Source organism: Lipotes vexillifer, unplaced genomic scaffold (assembly GCF_000442215.2).
Source record: "Lipotes vexillifer unplaced genomic scaffold, Lipotes_vexillifer_v1.1 scaffold130, whole genome shotgun sequence".
NCBI classification, from domain to species: domain Eukaryota; kingdom Metazoa; phylum Chordata; class Mammalia; order Artiodactyla; family Lipotidae; genus Lipotes; species Lipotes vexillifer.
Genome location: NW_006793860.1, coordinates 441,933 through 461,685, shown reverse-complemented (window position 1 = coordinate 461,685; position 19,753 = coordinate 441,933). Strand labels below are relative to the sequence as shown.

The 19,753-nt window shown below is 54.8% G+C and overlaps 1 protein-coding gene across 3 annotated transcripts in view; it reads right to left on the bottom strand.

Annotated features, from left to right (window-relative positions):
- SLC12A3 (solute carrier family 12 member 3) overlaps positions 1-19,753 on the bottom strand; it is a 37,941-nt gene that overhangs the window by 13,487 nt on the left and 4,701 nt on the right. For 2 of the 3 annotated variants that reach the window (XM_007466814.1, XM_007466815.1), the window contains exons 7-21: positions 18,978-19,089; positions 18,042-18,172; positions 12,422-12,506; positions 11,347-11,501; positions 10,957-11,064; positions 10,366-10,489; positions 8,624-8,725; positions 7,550-7,705; positions 6,778-6,877; positions 5,459-5,570; positions 4,991-5,131; positions 3,858-3,964; positions 2,321-2,403; positions 1,121-1,198; positions 330-431 (exon numbers count right to left, since the gene is read on the bottom strand). In XM_007466814.1, coding sequence (XP_007466876.1) covers positions 330-431; positions 1,121-1,198; positions 2,321-2,403; positions 3,858-3,964; positions 4,991-5,131; positions 5,459-5,570; positions 6,778-6,877; positions 7,550-7,705; positions 8,624-8,725; positions 10,366-10,489; positions 10,957-11,064; positions 11,347-11,501; positions 12,422-12,506; positions 18,042-18,172; positions 18,978-19,089 — 1,696 coding nt within the window. Of the gene's footprint in view, positions 1-329; positions 432-1,031; positions 1,035-1,120; positions 1,199-2,320; positions 2,404-3,857; positions 3,965-4,990; positions 5,132-5,458; positions 5,571-6,777; positions 6,878-7,549; positions 7,706-8,623; positions 8,726-10,365; positions 10,490-10,956; positions 11,065-11,346; positions 11,502-12,421; positions 12,507-18,041; positions 18,173-18,977; positions 19,090-19,753 lie in introns of all 3 variants that reach the window. The other variant, XM_007466816.1, reaches the window with a different exon arrangement.

Here is a 19,753-nt window from a genome sequence, read left to right as displayed (position 1 = left end):
CTCCGCTTCGTAACTTCCTAATAAAATAATCGATTTATGCAGAGATCATCAGTGAAAATGAAACGAATGGCAGATGACAGCTGAATGAGGAGCCGGGGAGCTGACAGCACCTGAGCCCACTTTAAAAAAAAAAAAAAAAAAGAAAAGCATGGGGCCAAGAGAGGGGCCCAGCCAGGCTCCTGTGAGCCCAGGGGCTCCTATTTCCCTTTGCTGGGCTCCAAGGTCTCACCAGAAGCCTTGTCGAGAGTGACCAGGAAGGGCATGCTGAGAGAGTAAGTCATAGAGGGGAGACGGCCGGCGGGGGGATCCGGCGTCCTGGGGGTGCTGACCTCCATCGTCGAACAGCCAGTAGATGTCGATGGTCTTCTTTCCCTGCTCCGACTGGAAGATGGTGCTGGCCTGCTCTTCCTGTACCAGGGCCTCGGGGTCCACTGCAGGAGCAGAGGGGCAGGTCACATGGGAGCAGAGCCCATCCAAATACCCGAGTGTGTCTGAAAACAGAGCGAGCTGCCCTAGGAGGTGGGCTTGCCGTCACCGGGGCTGTGCACGTGGTGGCCGGAAGCCCCTGCTGCAGGCATGCACTGGGGGACTGGCCCGGAGCACCGCCAATGGGCCCTCCTGATGCCGAGACTCCAGGAGCAGGGACCCAGGATGGGCAGGGCTGGGATAAGCCCCTCCCTTGTTCCTAGCTTCTCTCTCCTGGGATTCTGGTTGGCACTGGGGCGTTGGGGTCATTCTCTTAACAACTCCACTGTGCCCCTCACAGATGCGCACAGGATGCCCCCAGCTCCTGCACTACAGGTTCCCCTGCCTGCCAGAGAATCGCTGCCCCTCCCGATTGGAGCCTGGGCAGGGGGGCCTCGGAGGGGTTGGGCCTTGGGCTCCAGAGCCCACTGGGTGGGGGTCCCACGATGCCTGGACACTGAATTCTCCAGCAGGGCTGGCAGTCTTTATCCTGCTCCCTGCCCCACCCCCCGACTCCCTGTTGCTTAATCCCAGGGGTCCCAGGCGCCACTGTCACGAGCAAAAACCTCCTGCCCTTGCCCAAGTTTCCCGGTGGCCCGTCACTAGCTGCTCCCAGGGTGAGAGCGCCCTGAGCCTCTGAGTGGGTGGGACTGACCCGTGCCGGAGACAGATGGCCTGGCTCCACTGGCTCTGGCTTCCTTGCCATCCTCCACTGGGTCAAACACGGGGTTAACTGCAAAAAAGGGGGAGCTCTGTTCCCAGGCTCTCCTGCCTGGGGCTCTTCCGGGCTCCCCCTTACCCTGGGAAGAAGGTCCTGACTCTCAGCTTCCACAGATCTGGCCTCTGCCTCCTTTCATGCTTCGGCCCCACCCGGCTTCCTTCTGCTGCTCAGACAGGCTATGCTCCTTCCCACCAGGCCTCAGTGGTGAGTGGCGTGGCGAGTGGTCCCTGGGCCGGGAGCCCTCTTTCCCCAGCTCTCCCCTTCTAGCCACAAGCACCCTCCAAAGAGAGGCCCTCCTGCCCGCATGCCCTGTGTTGGCCTCCTCAGGACACCTCAGGACGCTGTCGCTGCCTGAAGTGAGTCCTGGGTCCGTGCGTTTCCCGCCTGAATGTCAGCTCCTCAAGGGCAGACTTTGTTTTGCTCCCTGCTGCACGCCCAGCGCCTAGAGCAGCCTCGGTCAGGAGTGTGGCCATTGCTCTGTAAATTCTGGTTGCATAAATATTCAGTGAACTACTGCTGGGTGCCAGGCATGCCCTCGGTGACCTGGATGAACAAGACCCAGGCCAGCCTGCGGCGTTCACACCTCTCAGTTCCCTCAGTACTGCCTCCCAGCTTGTCTTCATATGTGTTCTTTCTTTCACACCTCTAAAAATTACTCATTCAGATCTGCCTGTTTACATGTGACTTTACATGTAACACGCATCTCTACTCAGTGCCCCAATCCTGGTTCTGGAGACCAAAACACCCAGTTTTCATGGCCTTTCTGGGTGTGTTTTCATACTCTGTTGTCTTTACGTGACCGTCTCTCACCCCTCTTTTCCTTTTTCCTGGCTATTAGATCCTCTTTATCCCACTGGTTACAAAAGTTCTTATCGTGATTCGGGGACCTCTGAGGTCCAGTTCTGGTTCTGGTCCCAGCTGGAATCAAGACCTTGAGCTCGTCACATCCCCTTTCTGGACCTCGGTTTCTCCATTTAGAAACCTGATGATCTCCATCAAAAGCTGACTTTCTAGGAGTCTGTAACCTTTTATTTACTAATTTTCCCGTCTTCCTTTAAAAAAATGGGTTCTAGAACTTCCCGATATCCTGCTCTGATTTTGATGGGGTGTCAAGAAGGTGGAGTGTGTACTCACTGTGTGCCTGCATCACCTTCGAGATGTTGAGCCCCTCACGCATCCTCATGACACACACACTGTAGTTGAAATCAAAAGCATCGCTGGAAAGAGAGGAGGTGGGGTCAGCCAAACCTTGGCCCCAGCCCCCAGCAGGCCAGGTGTCTAGAGCTGACCCTGCCTCCCCCCATACCCTTCCTCCTCTCTGGGCCTCAGTCTCCCCATCTGTATAATGTGCAGGCAGGACTGGAAAGGCCCCCAGGACCTCTCTAGCTCTAACGTCTGTGGCACTATGGATCCTACAGACTCTGTACTTGGGGAAAACTGAGTCAGGCCAGTCTTAGGGCCGGGCCCTGTCCTCCTGATACATGCAGCTACTCCTCACAACTCTGCCAGCAGAGGTGGGGATGGGAATTACTCTCTCCATTTGACAGATGCAAAACCTGAGTTTTAGGGAGTAACTTGCCCATGACACACACTAAGGAAGTGGCCAACTGGGATTAGAATTAAATAGCTGAGGCTGGAAACCCTGAGGACAGGTATGCACACAAGAATGGCCTCGCTCATGAAGACATCAATAGGTTGTCTATATAAATGTCTACAAGGCTCCTACCCCATAAGTATATTTACTGCCTGGTTGACACAGTGCCCAAGAGCCCACCACTAGGGCTAATCTAATAGGCTAAGCACTGCCCTCTCTGGACTCCTTTAATTACACATCACTGGGACAGGGGCCTTTCAGGCCCCCGCAATTTGGAGTTTTGGCATGTTGAAGCTGGGGGTTCCTGAAAAGCAGGTATACACCGCCTCCTGTTGTAATTTTGTTAGAGGCAGTGAGATGCACTGCTCAGTCATGCAGCTGGTTCACAGCAGACCTGGAAGCAGGGCCCAGGTCCCCAACACTCAGCCTCGTGTTGTTTAAATGCTCCTGCACACTGCCTCTCTGTACCACGTCAATGCAGAAAACAACTCAGGTAGGCATTTTCTGGACCTTGCACAGCAAGAGCTGAAGGAGAAAGAGTTTGGAGTTAACCCTAAAATCCCTAGGGAGTTTATACCCCTGGTCCAATCTCCCAAGCTTGTCGCCTCCTCGGAGGCCTGGTTTCAGAGGTACCACCTCACAGCTTGAGAGCTGGCCATCTGCAGGTCTTCTGCAGCCTCCAGGTGGACATAAGATTTTCACCTAAAAACCCACATTTTCATCTTCTCTGAAAAACTAGATCTAGCAACACCGGGCCCACATTTCTGCCTGGGCACGATTAGCTGGAGCCAAATAGCAGCTGTTCTCTCCAGTTTGCCACAATCCCCACTGCTCCCTAATGCCCACTCTGGGCCCACTTCACTGTGTTACCTGCCTGTTTCTGCTGATCTTGGTGTCTATGACTCACAGGTCAGAGTGGGGAACCCTCAGACTATCTTTTTATTCCTCAGCTTCGAACCACTGGACTCAGCTTCTTACAGCACCCACTGTTTCCCCCTCTACTTCCCAAGGCCCAGGAAACTCCAAAGGCCCAAACTGAGAGACCACAGGCTCTGCCTCCCTCATGCCCTCACTCACTGCAGGATGCCAATGTAGTCTTCCACTGTGGCTGGGTGAGCCGACTGCCAGTTCTTCTTGAACCCGACCACCAGAATGTTGGGCTTCATCCTCCCGAGACCTGCAGCCTGCCAGGGGTGGGGGGGAGGGGATGAGGTGAGGAACCAGGCCGCAGGCCCCACGGGGCTCTGTTCTGTGACTAGGGTGGGGCTCCATCTCAGCCCCAGCTGTCCTCTCTGCCATGTCATGGGGGCTTAGGAAACACATCTGCCAGTTCAGGGTCCTGTCCGCCTGGACACACCCACGAGAAAGGTGAAGCTACAGCCAGAGTTATTCCCCTGTGGCCTCTCCAAGCCGGGGCCAGCGGCTGGACTGTCCCATAAGTTCTGGATTATCCCAGCTCCAGCTTCTCTAGTATATTATTTCTTATAACAAGGGACTTGAATTTGGATGTCAAGCTTGGAGTATTCCTGGGTCATCTAATTCTTACATCTTTTATATTTCTCTTTTTTTTCATGTTAAAATTTTTTTTTTACTTTTTGAGGTGAAACTTACATAACAGAAAATCAACCATTTAAAAGTGTATAATTCAGTGGCGCTTAGTATACTTAAAATATTGTGCAATCATAACTTCTACCTACTCTCCAAATATTTTTATAATCCCAAAAGGAGACCTCATATGCTCTTTTTTCTAATTTTGAGAAATACTGAAAAGGATTCCCCTATGTTGACTCAGAATTAACAACTGTTATTTTATTCATGCATCCCATTACAAATGAAGAAACTGAACAGTAAAATGAATTGCCCGGTGGAATGTTCTAGAACTTGATCTGACTGGTGGTTTCACAGCACTGAGCAGTGTCTGCATATGTAAACATTTATCAAACTATACACTATTTCAGTTTGCTGTGTATAAATTATATCTCAAAAAAAACAAAATCACAAAATGTGTCATCAGCTCCCACAGGCCTCCAAAGCAGTTTCCCCAGGCCCTGGGCACTTTGAGAAAGTGCCCTGAATCAGCACATCTGGAAAGGCAAGAAAGGTGGGACTCCTGTTGCAGCAAAAGTGGCTTCAACTAGCCCCTCACGGCATCCCGCTTTCCAGGTCATCACACCAACTAAGTCCTGTGAGGAGGCCCCGGGCCCGCGCACCTGCATGAGAATCTGGACACCACTGCGGAGGTCCTCAGCGATGACGTCGGAGTAGAAGGCCTTGATCTTCCTCTTGTTCAGCCACTTGGTGTGCCCATTGGCGATGAGCCGGAGCTCAGGCATCCTCTGTTTGCGGGGTCCCTGTGGGTGACAGGGGCAGGTGACATCAGGGGTGGCCTTCACCCTCTGGCCTGAGACTCAGGCCCTCTCCTGTCCTGGAGGCTGTCCCCTGAGCTCATTGCTGGTTCTCCTTTATGGAATTAGGGGAGGAAAAGCAGAGGAGGAGGGAGAGGGAGGGCTGGAAGGAAGATGGAGGGAGCAAGTGAGAGGCAGGACAGTGTGGGCAAGCCAGGGAGAGAGAGAACCTGCCCTGGGCACCACAGCCCCTCCTGCTGCCCCCGGGGGTGGACCTGGTGCCCAGGGGCTCCTCCAGGAGTACAGTCCCGCCCCCCTGCAGGGGGCACTCACAATGAGCACATGGCCGCAGATCATCAAGCTGAGATTCCGGGTGAAGGTGCCCACAAAGTCCACCAGGGCTGGGCGGAAGTTGGGGGGCCCCGTGAGCACCAGGCACTGGGGGCTGAGGAGGGGAAGGTAAAAGGGTGTGAGCCATCAGGACAGAGCTGGGGGTCTGGATGCCAAATACAGGTGCCCCTGGAGTTCCACCACCTCCCAGGACTCCCTTCCTAGGACAGGTGAACCACCCTGTGGTCTTCCCGTCTATGATTCCTTTCCAGCTCTCTTGGTGGCCACCACACTGGGTGCCCCTTTTCCTTCCTGCTCAGGCCACCAAATGCTGCATGTGGGCAAACCACCCTCTTGCTGCTCCATCTTGTGCTCCTGCCCCGCCCAGCCCAGCAGGGTGTGAAAAGAATAAAGACTGGGAGTGGGGAGGCCCATCACTTATGAGATCACTGTGTCACTGGGTGGGTGAGTCAGCCTCTGGGTCAAGAGGCAGCCAAGGGCCATGGTCAAGGGTCACTACCAGACTCAGCTAGAGCCAGACAAAATTGGCTACTCACCAGCTGTGTGACCTGGCACCAGTTATTTAACCTCTCTGGGCCTCAGTGTTCTCATCTGTGAATGTGGTTTGTAACTTCATGTACCTCAGAGGGTTGTGGTGAGGCTATGTAAAGCACTTTGAGCGGTAATGCAACATAGATACATCCGATTATTAACATGGTGGTCTGATGGGAAGGGGGTCCTGGGTGCACACTTTTCCTCACTAAAGAGGGGAATCAGCTTCGAAGAATACTCGGGAGAGGCTCATCACAGTCAGTCTCATGATCACGACACCAGAGCACCCTTACAAACACAGGTGGCCCTGTGTATCCGCATCCACAGATTCAACCAAGGGTGGTGGTTGAATCTGCGAATGCGTAACCACGGATACTGAGGGCCAACTATGCTAGGCTTTTTATGTAAGGGACTTCAGCATCTGAGGATATTGGTATCTGGGGGGTGGGGGTGGGGAGGTGGGGCTGGAACCAATTCCCCGCAGATACCGAGGGACGACTGTATTGCCCTTTGCATTTGTATTGCCCAGAGCATATTCCGCTGTGGAAACTTAGGTACAGAGAAGTCACTAGACTTGCTTGGTCCCCACTGGGCAGTGTCAGCCCCGGTCTCCTGACTGCTGGGCAGTGCTCCTCCACCCTGTTTCCCCTCTGTGAGGGGACCGTGCCCACCATGAGTCTGCCGGTCAGGGGACAGGCCTTGGCCTGGAGCATCCCGGAGCCGGGTCACGGCCAGCCCTGCCTCCCAGGCATCCCCAAGGCTGAACTCACCGATAGTTCTTGATGTGGTCCTCCACCTCGTTGAGACCCACCGAGTAGCTCAGGGCCAGGTTGTAGGAGCCAGCCTGTACCGAGGAGCCCCAGTTCACCTCTGAGGGGCGTGTGCAAGGTTAGAAGTCATGGGAGAAACCAGACATACATATACTGGCCTTCTTCAGGAACCGAGCACCGTGGGAGCAGGTAGACAGCCTGTAGATCTGTTCCTAACGTTTGCACGTGCAATATGGCTACACATTTAAAAGTTATGCATCAAGCTAATGACTCTACAAAATATTCTTCTCCCTTGACAAAAAGATCTTCACAATGACCTGGAAGGCCAGGTTCTACTTTAGAGTGCTAGGCTTTCCTGGCATTCTGCATCCCACCCCCAGATTGCTGTCACCCTGGGATCCTTGCCTGCATGCGTGTAGACATCCCTGCCCACACGTCCAGGCTTTGACTGGCTGCCCTTCAGTCAGGCAGCCCTCGGTCTGGTGTGCACACCAGTGGGCCGGCCACTCTCAGGAGGACGGACCTGGGCAGGCAATGTCAGGTCCTGAGTGTCCGGCGGGGTGGTCTAGTAGTAGAGGTGTGGGCTCTGAGTGGGCACACTCCCGGGGGCTCCTCAACCCGTGGGAAGGGATGAGGCTGGAGCACCAAAGGGGGGCCCTTGAGAGCACAGCGCCTGAGGCAGGCCCTCCGGCTGAGCTGACAGGCAGGACGGCTTGGCAGCCTCAGGGCGAGAAGGGACGCGTGACCCCCTGGGCAGCCTGTGACCGCACACCTGGCTTCTTGTAGATCACATAGAGCAGGAGGAAGAGGACCACACCGATAGCGATGAGGGCCGCCCACCAGGTGAGAAGGAACATGATGACCACGGAGATGATCGCCCCAAACAGCGCTGCCCACTTGCTGTAGTATCGGAATGAGGGTCTCCACCCTGGGCGGGGGGGCACAGGGCAGGACGTACGCTCAGTACTCCGGAGCCTCCTCCTGGGCCAGCATAGCTGGGCAGGGCCTAGGTGGCAATGCCAGCAGTGCCCAGGGCTGGGGTCCCAGTCTGTGCCCGTCCCCCCACCCTGCTTCCTGGAGCTGGGCTTGGAGGCTCTGGAAGGGCCACACACCTGCCTTGGCTGGCATCCTGCCATGTGAACAGGCTACACCAAGGGGGAGGTGTCCAGCTCTGGCCAAATACGGCCACAGGACATCCAACGTCACAGCAGTGCTAGTTTCCGGGGCTCACACAGAGCCGAGGGGGTGAGATGGAGGGGAAGGACAATGATTCTGCCTAGCCCCACACCTGCAGGCCATGCCAGGGCCGCCACCAGTGACAGCCGCTCCACGGCACAACTCCAGGGCACCATGGTCCCTGGTCTAGGGAAAAGGTGGCCCCAGGACCAGCCCATTGGCGATTTGGGGCTGACTAGAAAAAGTCTTCCTTGAGACTCTTTACTGCCATCTGCCAGAAAATTTTCATAATAAACATAAAAATCTATAACATCTATGAGTGGCACCCCCTGGAGTTGGGCAACGTGCAACTTGCAGCCACCCCGTCTGTGACTGACGATTCTGTTCCCTCTCTGGGGAGTCAGACTCCTGACTCCCTTAAAACTGGTGTAGGAAGGCACTAGTAAAGTCTCTGCATACTGTAAACAGTGCATGAATCCATGTATAGTGTGCATTGTAAGTGCTTGATAAAGGATAGCTGTTATTACTGTTATTATATGAATGGTCCCTTTAATTGATTTCAATTTGAGAGGTGACCTTGGTCTGCCCACCTGCATCCATGCCTTCCACTCCCCGCTCCATACCCCAGCCCCAGGTGCCTCCCCCCATGAAGGGGGAGGGTCTTGCTTACCAGGTGAGTTGGTGATGGAGGCGTGGAAGCAGCTGAAGTTGATGAGGGCGTAGGAGCACAGGAAGAAGTTGGAGATGATGGGGGCGATGGTGTTGAGCTCAGCTTCAGGGACCCAAGGGAGAGAAGAAACAGTCTACTGGGCAACTCCACCAAGGAGTCCTTGGTACCCTCCCTCTCAGGATAAGGGGACCCCAAATGGGCCACCGAAGCTCAGTGAGTCTCAACTTTCTTATCTGTGAAATGGGTCCATCATTTTGTGAATCTCAAAGTCCAGTGTTTTGTAAACTGTAAACTGCCGGCTCTAAAGAGGATGGAGAGCAGTGTGAGGGTAGATCCCATCAGGCTACGGGATGGCCAAGAACAGTGGCTATCACACTTCTTTGTGTGACCACAAATTACAGTAAGAAATACATTTTACAGTGTGACCCAAGACACATGTTCTCTATTTTCTGAAACCTTGAGACTGTATTGCAGTTCCACCCACAATGGAAACCCACTCAAGAACTGGCTCCTTCCCTTCCCTGTCTCACGAGCCCCTGCCCTGCTGCAACCCCTGGCATCCTTAGACACACTTTTGCATGTGAATCCTTGTCTCAGGGCCTGCTTCTGTGGATCCCAAAACAAGACAAACAACTCTTATGTGCCAGGCCTTCTGAACATGAGTCCATTGAATTAGCACAAGAGCCTTGCCCCAGAGCATTTGAGATCGTGATCCTCCATCTGAGGTACAGTCAGAACCACCCAGATAAAACGACATCAAACCCAAGGCAGGGGTGGACGGCAGGGTGAGCAGAAAACATCCAGGAACATCTGGGAATGCCAGGCCTGACTAGGTGTTTCCATTCCCTGCTTGTGGCCCTGCTGCCTCTTCATCTGGTGCAGGATCCAGGAGTATCTAGTATCCAGAAAGGTTCCCTTGAGTGGAAGTGGCTAGACCATTGGGTTATGTCTCATGGCTTGGTGATGCCAGCCTAAGTATCAGAGCAGGGATTCAGCTGTGGCAGGAAGGTGCCCCCCAGCCTGGGGAGGTTCACCAACAGCTGATCCTGACCCCATTCCTGCATAGGGAGCAGGGACCAGGGGTCATCGTGCCAAGGCACGGCGATTGCCCTTGCTTGGTAGGGCCACCTCTCTCCTAGCAAGTTCTGCCTCGTTGGCTAAGTAAATCAGGAAGTACTGGGGAGTGTGCACACATGAGTGTGTGCATATATGAATGCATGTGTGTGTGTGTGTGTGTGTGTGTGTGTGATATACACACATGGTCTCTTCCTGCCCACCTGTGACACACCGTCTATGCATTATTACTCCCATTTTTCAGATGAGAAAACAGAGGCTCTAGGAGGTGAAGTGATTTTTTCCAAGGTCACACAATTGGCATATGGCAAAGCCAGGATAGAAAGTCAATCTAATTAACTGATTAACTGGAATCTTTCTCCTAAGGCATCCCCTACCTTGGAGCCCAAGGGATCCAGCAGCTCAAGATCTGAGAAATGAGGTTGGTCTAGGTTCTATACCTACAGAGATAGTGATCCAGCTGTTTGTACCAGCTCCCGAGGAGGAATCAGTCAGCTTGTCCTGTGCTCCCAATGTGCTCCTGGGGGCTAGTTCAGACCTGGGGAGGGAGGTCCCAGCTGCCAGGACACAGGAATGCAGAGCCAGGGAAAGCATGTCGGGCCCTGTCCCCATGGCCCTCACGGCTGGCCGGGAGAGGTGGCAGCCCTGCGTACCCTGCGGCCACTCACCGATGATGATGAAGGCCACAGCAATGGCATAGGCCAGCAGGTAGCCACGCACTGGCTCATTGTTCTTGCCATAGCCTTTGCCAAAGAAGCCGATCAGCGGGTACAGCTGGTCTATGCACAGGCACTGTGGGCACAGGACGACGGGCTCACGCCCTGGCCGGGACCTGCCCCATCCCCTCCCCTGTGGCCACCTGGACCCCAGGCCCTGCTTGCTCTCTCCGTGACCTCAGCAGGGCACTTCCTGACCTGGGTCCCTGCTTCTGTCTCTTGAAAGGGGACTGATCTCCTGCCCTCCCCACCTCACCACGAAGACTGAAAGGGCAAAAGGGGCTGATCACATCAGAGGGAAACTGGGAGGGGGGCTGCAAACAGGGTGCCAGGCTGCACAGAGGGAGTGAGGGGTGGGAAAGGCAGCTGCTCTTCAAAGCTCGGCACAGGAAGGGGCTGCTTCCTGCAAGTGTTTGCTTTACTAGCTCCTTTTCCTTCAGTCTAGACACCGGGTCATATGACTCCTCCAGGCCTTTGTGGCAGTCACCTGGGGCCCCCTGCACCTGGCCTCCTAGACACTCCCGCCCCCTTCCACAGCCTCACCTGGAAAACTTTGGCGGCAGAGACGAGACAGGCCAGGGCTGAGGAGAGGGTGGCCCCAAAGATGCCGGCCGTGATCAGGGGTGCGAAGCCCGACACCATGCTCATGGTCTGCAGGGACATGGGGTTCGGGCCCCCATGGTGAGGGGTGGGGCCCAGAGCCCCCACCCAGGGCACCCCAGTCCCCACTGCAGGCAGGGGCTGAGTCTGGGAGCTGCCACCTGAGTCTGCAACCCTCACTGGGGACCCAGTGCCCACCAGGAGAGGAACTGGGCCCAGGCCCCTACCTGAAGCTCTTTTCCCAAGCCTGGGGCCAGCTCCCCAAACCTTGTCTACCCCAGCCCAGTCCAGCCTCCACCCGGCCCTCCCTGCATCTGGCAGGGCTGCGCGTACCTGGTAGTGGTTGATGAGGCCGTAGCGGCAGCTGTGCTGCTGGGAGCACTCGGTAAAGTTCCAGCCGTAGCCACAGGCCAGCCCCTCGCAGGCGCCTGAGCCAGGGGTCACCGTGTCATTCAGGATCCCGGAGGCATCTCGAACCACACAGGAGCCTGAGGAGGAAGGAGGGCGTGGGGAGGCCTCCTTTCCCTCCTCTCCCCTCCGCTCCCCACCCTGAAAACGCCAGACGCTTCTGCCGAGGGTGACATGCTGCTGATGGGCCGGCTCTTCCTTTACTTTATGATAATAATGATGATGATGATGATGATGATGATGATGACGACGACAATGATTTTAGCTACCATGCAGGAGCACCTCCGATGTGCCAGGCCCTATGTTAAGGACTTTAAACACTCTGGGGAAACAGAGTCATTGCTATTCTACAGAGGCACAGGGAGCTTAAGTGACCTAAGATCACAGTGTCCTTCTTAAAGTGGAGAACCGGATCTCAGGCCGTAAGTGGTTATGACCTGGGCCATGTCCCTTGGCCACCTGCAAGCAGCTCACCTCACGATGTGGCTATTGGGAGCAAGAGCATGTGTGAGGATCCCAGTGAGAGGCGAGTGTCAGCAGCGCAGGCCTGGTCCACAGCCCACCTCTACCACTCAGGCTCTGTGACCTTGGGCAGGTTGCTTAACCTCGCTAAGCCCTTGTTTTCTCCTCCATCAAGTGGCAGAAATGATAGTGCCCAGATTAAATGCAATAAGGCATGTAAGGGCTGGGCACGTGGTGATAAGTCAGTTGCTAGAGTCATCTTCCTCCTCCTCCTCCTCATTGTTTTGATCATTATTCCCAGAGTTGGAACATGACTTTTCCTACAGGATTTTCATACCATGGAATCTGAGGTTTGAAGGGACCAGAGGAGCCTGGGGTGATCCCCCATCTCCACCACAAACTACCCCCCAAGGTGCCCCCCAAAATAAAGTTCGAGGCTCCACTTCCTGGGGTTGCCATGTCCTCCCGGCCCAGCCATCCTTGTTAGAGAGCCAGGCGGCACCCTGTGACCCCTCCAGGGTCTGGGTCGGCAGCTTACCAATGGTGGCCGAGATGGCTAGGTAGGAAATGGTGGTCCAGAAAATGGCCATGAGCGTTCCCTTGGGGATGGCTACAGCAGGGTCCTGGAGGAGGGAGGGAGAGAGGGCATCAGGCAGCCCCTGGGCCTCCTCCCAGGCCCTGTCCTTGTCAGGCTGAGGGTGGGGCAGCAAACACTGACCTTGACCCACCAGAACCCCCTTCCCCAGGGCACTGAGAGGAAGGCACCTCAAGATTGAGGACCCACAGAGGGGGACAGGACAGAACGAAGGGGACGGCTGAGACCACATTCGGGGGCCTGGGAGCCCAAGGCAGAGAGAGGAACTCCAAGCAGACCCAGGCCTGGTCTCCGAGGACACCTGGCTGGTGCTTGCTCTGGGGCTGTGAAGGGTGGGGTGAGGTGGGGGGCTCCCGAGTCAGCCTGCCTGGGGTCAAATCCAGGTGATTGCTGGGCAGCGTGCATGTCCTCCCGTGCTTCAGCCCCTCCAGCCTCATAGGGATGCTGGTGAAACCAATTAATCCTTGTCAAGCTCCTAGACCAGGGCCCAGCTCACCAGCTGGGCTCACTGCGTGCAGTCACTATTATGCACCAGTTGATTTGTCTGGTTCCACAGCAATCAACATATAGACAAGCCCCAAACTCTCTCCTTCCTCTTCGAGAAAGAACTCTGCTGGTGCTTTCCTGGCAGTAGTAGCAGACCTTCACATCCACGTCATGTGTTTCATTCTTCCAGGCACTTTCTCAAACATAGCTTCCTGAGAAGTGGCTGGTGGCGAAACTGAGGCCAGGGAGCTGTGAGCAAGGCCCAGCTCACTGAGCCCCAGCGGCTTGGTCCTGACCATGCCAAGGTCCACAGCCTCAGCACCCCCCGGGGGTGCTGATCCTGGGTGGAGTAACGCAGGCTGGGATTTTTATGGCAAGTTTCCCATCCAGGCATAGACCCTAGCTTGGAGGTGAAGGTCACGTCAGCCATAGGAAGTAAATTCGTAAACCTGCCAGCCTTTTCTGGGCCGTTCTGCTCACCGCTCAGCTGGCAGAAAGACAGGTGACAGAGCTTGGAGGGACCACGACACTGTTCAAATTCATTGGCAAGTCGAAGCAAAGCTGGCCATGGTCCAGCTCTCTGCCTCAGACACTCGGAGGCCTGTGCTGGAACCCATGGTCAATCTGTGATGACCAGGCCCTGAACCTGCCCTTAAGGAGCCCTGGCCCAAGTGGAGGAGGTATAGGTGGGATCCTGCCAACACAGGGCAGATGGGGCCCGCCACAGAGAGGATCACAGTGCACTGGGGAACAAGGTCGGGGAGACACTGCCAGGAACGCCGGAAGGCCTCAGCGTGGAGGGGACGATTTACATTGCTCTGAAGGCACTGGGGTTGGAGGAAGGGTGCGGCGGGTCAGAGAGAAGTGGGAGCAGAGCTGGAGGGAGGCTGGAGACTCTGGAGCACCCCGGGCTGCTGAGGTCTCTGCTCTGGGGGCCCTGCAACTATGGGCCAGCCAGCCCTGCCCTGAGTCTCTGGTCCCAAGGCCAACAGACCAGGTCAACCTCCCAGCTCACCTGTGGTGGGTGGAATAGTGTCTCCCAAAATTCACATTTATCCAGAACCTCAGAATATGACCTTATTTGGGAATAGCATCTTTGCAAATGTAATTAGCTAAGATGAGGTCATACTGGATTAGGTGGGCCCTAAATCCAATGACTGGTGTCCTTGGAGAGGACACACAAAGACACACAGAGGAAAGAAGGCCACATGAAGACAGAGGTAGAGATTGGAGGGATGAAGCTACAAGCCAAGGAATGCTCAGGATTGTTGGAAGCTACCAGAAGCTGGGAGAGGCAAGGAAGGATTCTTCCCTAGAGCCTTCAGAGGGAGCATGGCTCTACTGACACCTTTTTTTGGACTTCTGGCTTCTAGAACTGTGTGAGAATAAATTTCCGTTGTCTTCAGCCACCAAGTTTGTGGTAACATGTTATAGCAGCCACAGGAAATGAATACACCAGGCTTCCATCCTACCCTCATGTCTTGGCACGAAATCTCAGAGCCCAACTCACAAATCAGGCATATCTGGGTCCACATCTTGCTTATCTCTTCCTGGCTGTGTGCCTTGGAACAAACCCTTTAACCTCTCTGAGCCTCAGTGTCTCTCCCCCGCTATCTGTGAAATAAGAAAGTAGCCTGGCATGTAGCAAGCGCCTGTAAATGTGAGCGGTTAGGGGTGGGGACTGTATTGCGACACAACCTGGGACAACACCAGCCTGGCACAGATCCCACGGCAGTCACTAGGAAGTCCCTTCTCTGAGCACCCATCCCCCCCATCAGCAAATTGAGTTAATAATGCTTTTCTTGGCCTTAGCACAGGGTGGTTGTGAAGATTAAACCAACATGAGATCATGGTCACGAGACTGCTCTGTAAGCACTAAAGGGTTGGGGGACGTCAAGGATTAACAGTAACAATGACAACTTTGTCACCACCCCTTTAGGTCTCGGCTCACATGTCACCTTCTCAGGAGTCTCTGGTCACCTTGTATAAATTCACACCATGCTTCTGCACCCCTGACCCAGGGATTGCCTCCCCACTTCTCTGCTTGATTTTTCTCCCCATTGCTCAACCACCATCAGGCAAAATACAGATTTTACTTATTTATTTGTTGATTGTCTCTCTCACTAGCATGTCAGCTCCCTGAGGGCAGGAATTTGTGTCTCTTTTGTTTACTGCTGCATCCACAAGACACTGGCCTCAAAGCAGGTGCTCAAAAAATATTGGTTGAATGATGGAGTTGTTGTGATAAAGTTGAGGTCTCTTTGTTTTAGAAACCTGAATTCCAGATCCTCTGACACCTGTGTGTGGGACCCTGGGCAAGCCCCTGTCCCTCTCTGAGCTTGGTTTGCTCCTCTGTAACATGGGGGTGATGATGGTAGAAGCTTACAGCTGTCCCACAGATATTATTTTTAAAGAAGGAGGCACCGCGCCGGCCACATGGTAAAAATGACATTGACCTTGACAACCAGCCTTTAGCACTTCCTCTGGGCTGGGCACTGTTGTAAGCACTTTATGTAAATTAGCACGTTGAATCCTTGCTCCCTGCCCTAGGAAGCCAGGGCTGCATGAGTCCCAGTTTACAGCTGGGGAAGCTGAGGTCCAGAGAGGTTTTAAGGGACCTGCATAAAGTCCCCATGAACGGGAGCTGCTCTTCGCTGGGGACTTACTGTCCCACCGGATGGGCAAGGGGCCAGATCTAGGAGAAAAATGTCCCTTTAGGGCTTGAGGGCATTTAAGACAGAAGAAGATGCCTGCCCCTGCCCCCAGCTCTGAGACAGCTGCCTGGCCCTGATGCCTGCACACTGGGCCGGTTGGTAACCTAAGAAGCTTGATAAAGCATCTAGATAAATCCCCAGGCTACGATGATCTATAACAGGGCTGGGAGGGGAACCAGGCCACGTGAGCACAAGCCCGAGCTCTGCAGAGAACTCGGGGCAGGCAGACCAGGCCCCTGCTGGCTGCTCCCCAGAGAAGGGAGAGGAGCCGGGCAAACACGGCCTCCCTCCGATTTCCAGGTCCTGCTAGAGTCACGCTGCAATTCGAGATTGCCTCCAGTGCACAATTCTTAATTCATTTAAGAAAATGCATCAAGGAGCACCTTTCGAGCAGGACTGAGATAGAGGGTGAAGGTCCCCAGCACAGAGCCAGGCTTCTCACTGTTCATCCCCACTTGCGTACCAGCTCCTCTGATAACCTCCCTCTGGCAAAGATTCTGCTGGCTTTCTTGTTTCTCAGAGCCCAGCTTCAGCCCCACCTCCAGCCAGAAGCTTTGCTGGAGCCCCTGCCACCTCAGTTTGCACTTCTCCCCCACTTGTGCGCATTGTACTTCTGCTCTAACACTTCCCATTTGCCACATCCCACCACTGTTCACTCAACACACAGGCACCAAGCACCTAGGACGCGTCAGACCCTGAGCTGGGAATAGGGACATAGAGGTAGGCCCCAGTTCTCCAGATGCGGCAGGGCAGAGACGTAAGTGGCCTGACATCACTAAATTAGAGGAACCAAGACTCTGACAAAAGGGCTGGGAGAGGTGTAAGGATGGAGGCTTTAATTTGCAGGAGGAACAGAACTTTACAAGGTAAAGATATGAGGATAGCGAGTCCCAGGTAGAGAGCACAGCAGAGGCAAAGGTGTGGAGGAGGGACAGGGCAACAGGGGCAAAGCAGTAGATCCTCAGGGCTGGGGCAGGGGTCATGGGAACAGCAACAGTTCCCATGGGGCTGGGGCCTCACATGCCGAGCCAAGGAGCCTGCCCGCATCAAGACGATGGAGAGCCCTGGGAGGATGTGCCCGATCCCGTCTGAGTTTTGGAAGGTCAAGCTGGGTCAGTCTTCCCCCTTAGGCTGGAAGTCCCAGGATTGAGGGAGGAGACTAGCCCATTTGGGGTGGCCCTCAAGGCCTGGAGTGCAGTGGTGCCAATCAACAGCCTCAGAATGGAGTGGGATGGATTTGGGTTAGCTTGGATTGAGTCGCACAGAAGTTTAGAAGCTCTGGCCCTGGGGTCTCAGGGCCCCAATGGGACATCCTGGTAGGATAAGGCCAGGAAGCAGGAGGGCTGGGCGTCTTGCTCACCTTGAGGTCCCCGGAGATGTTGGCTCCCGCCAGGATGCCCGTGGCCGAGGGGAAGAAGATGGAAAACATCCCAAAGAAGCTGCCGTCCACGCCCCGCCAGTCAGGCACCAAGTTCTGGGCAAAAATGTCCGCTGGAAAAACAAGGCCTGAGTCAGGGCCTCCTGGAAGGCCTGGGCCTCCTCTCTGGGCCCAGCCGGGCAGGCAGGAGGCTCCCATGGCAGCTCCTGGCTGTGGGGGTCGGGGGTGCCAGCCTCCCCATGTAACTGAGCAGGACCCTATGGGGCCTTCCCAGAATTGACACCCACCCATGTCCTCTGCCTGCCTTTTGTCTGTAGATAAGCTTTAGTCAAAGAATACATTTAATCAGAGAAGTAAGAACATGCAGGAAGAAAACAGTCAAGCAAGACAAAATAATAGTAGCTTAACCATTAAACAAAGTCAAGGACTTTTAGTTCCTCCTCAAGGGCTATAGATAATATTCTGAGCCAAATCCTTTGAGCTGTTTTGCAGCTACTGAAACCCCCATCAGGTGGGAGAAGTTAACTGTAGGCTGTCCACAAGCACGTAAACCCCAGACCAGTTGGGACCAGAAGGTTGATGATGACTCCCGATTACCAATCAGAGGAGTGTCCACAAGCTGATCACACACCCCACAACGCCCCTCCGTCACTCCAAGGAGCCTGCCCGCATCAAGACGATGGAGAGCCCTGGGAGGATGTGCCCGATCCCGTCTGAGTTTTGGAAGGTCAAGCTGGGTCAGTCTTCCCCCTTAGGCTGGAAGTCCCAGGATTGAGGGAGGAGACTAGCCCATTTGGGGTGGCCCTCAAGGCCTGGAGTGCAGTGGTGCCAATCAACAGCCTCAGAATGGAGTGGGATGGATTTGGGTTAGCTTGGATTGAGTCGCACAGAAGTTTAGAAGCTCTGGCCCTGGGGTCTCAGGGCCCCAATGGGACATCCTGGTAGGATAAGGCCAGGAAGCAGGAGGGCTGGGCGTCTTGCTCACCTTGAGGTCCCCGGAGATGTTGGCTCCCGCCAGGATGCCCGTGGCCGAGGGGAAGAAGATGGAAAACATCCCAAAGAAGCTGCCGTCCACGCCCCGCCAGTCAGGCACCAAGTTCTGGGCAAAAATGTCCGCTGGAAAAACAAGGCCTGAGTCAGGGCCTCCTGGAAGGCCTGGGCCTCCTCTCTGGGCCCAGCCGGGCAGGCAGGAGGCTCCCATGGCAGCTCCTGGCTGTGGGGGTCGGGGGTGCCAGCCTCCCCATGTAACTGAGCAGGACCCTATGGGGCCTTCCCAGAATTGACACCCACCCATGTCCTCTGCCTGCCTTTTGTCTGTAGATAAGCTTTAGTCAAAGAATACATTTAATCAGAGAAGTAAGAACATGCAGGAAGAAAACAGTCAAGCAAGACAAAATAATAGTAGCTTAACCATTAAACAAAGTCAAGGACTTTTAGTTCCTCCTCAAGGGCTATAGATAATATTCTGAGCCAAATCCTTTGAGCTGTTTTGCAGCTACTGAAACCCCCATCAGGTGGGAGAAGTTAACTGCGTGCTGCCCACAAGCACGTAGACCCCAGACCAGCTGGAACCAGAAGGTTGATGATGTTGACTCCTGATTACCTCACCACCAGCCAATCAGAAGAATGTCCACCAGCTGATCACACCCCCCCCCCCTCACCCTATCTTTATAAACCTTTCCCTGAAAGCTTTCAGGGAGTTTGGGTCTTTTAAGCACTTGCTGCCCTGGACTCCTTGCTTGACCCTGAAATAAACGCTGCACTTTCCTTCACCACAATCCAGTGTCAGTAGATTGGCTTTACTGCAAACGGGTAAGCGGACCCAAGTTCGGTAACACCGGTGCCCACCTAATGGTCCAGATTGGTGGGCAGACTGTCCCTGTCCCCAGAGCCACAGGCAGTGGCCCCAACCCGCACGTACCCCGGTAGCTGAAGAAGCCTTTGGAGGCCTTGTCCTCAGAGGGGGGGATCAGTGTCCCAACCAGGTAGTTGGCAAAAGAGACCATGATGACGAGGAAGAAGAGCACCTGGGCCTGGAGGAAGGGAGCCTGGAGGTCAGACGGTCTGGCTCCACCTGTTCAGGGAGCCCCAGCAGGGAAGAGCTTGCCCCAGGTCCCTTACTCTCCCATTCATTCATTCATTCACTCATTCAACACCCATTACTCCACAGGCTCTGTTCTAGGAGTTGGCGACATGGCAAGGCTCCTGTCTTGCTGATAAATAAGGAGGATGAATCTAGAGTAAGAACAGGGGGTGTTCCGGGGACTGGGTTGAGGCTACTTTAGCAGGGTAGCCTGAGAAGGTGTCTTCAAGGGTCCTAAAGGAGGAGGATAATGGAGCAGCAGAATGATGGGGGCATAAGCTTGGTGCATTCAAGGAACAGTGGGGGAGGTGGTGGAGCTGGAGGTCAGAGCCAGGGGGCGAGAGGTGGGGCGGCCGGGGCCGGGGCTGTGCTGGTCAAGGCTGCCGGCTGTGGCCCAGCATCTCTTCCCTTATTTCATGCTGAACCTCTGACTTGGGGCTTGGGATAGGTTCAGATGAAGACCACGTTTCCCCAGCCTCCCTTACAGTGAGGTGTGGCCATGGACCACGTTCCGGCCAATGGGAAGTGAGCAGAAGGAATATGTACAACTTCCAGGCTGGGACAGAAAAGGAAAGGGGAAGGGGATTCTCTCCACCCTCTTTCCCCTTCCTGCT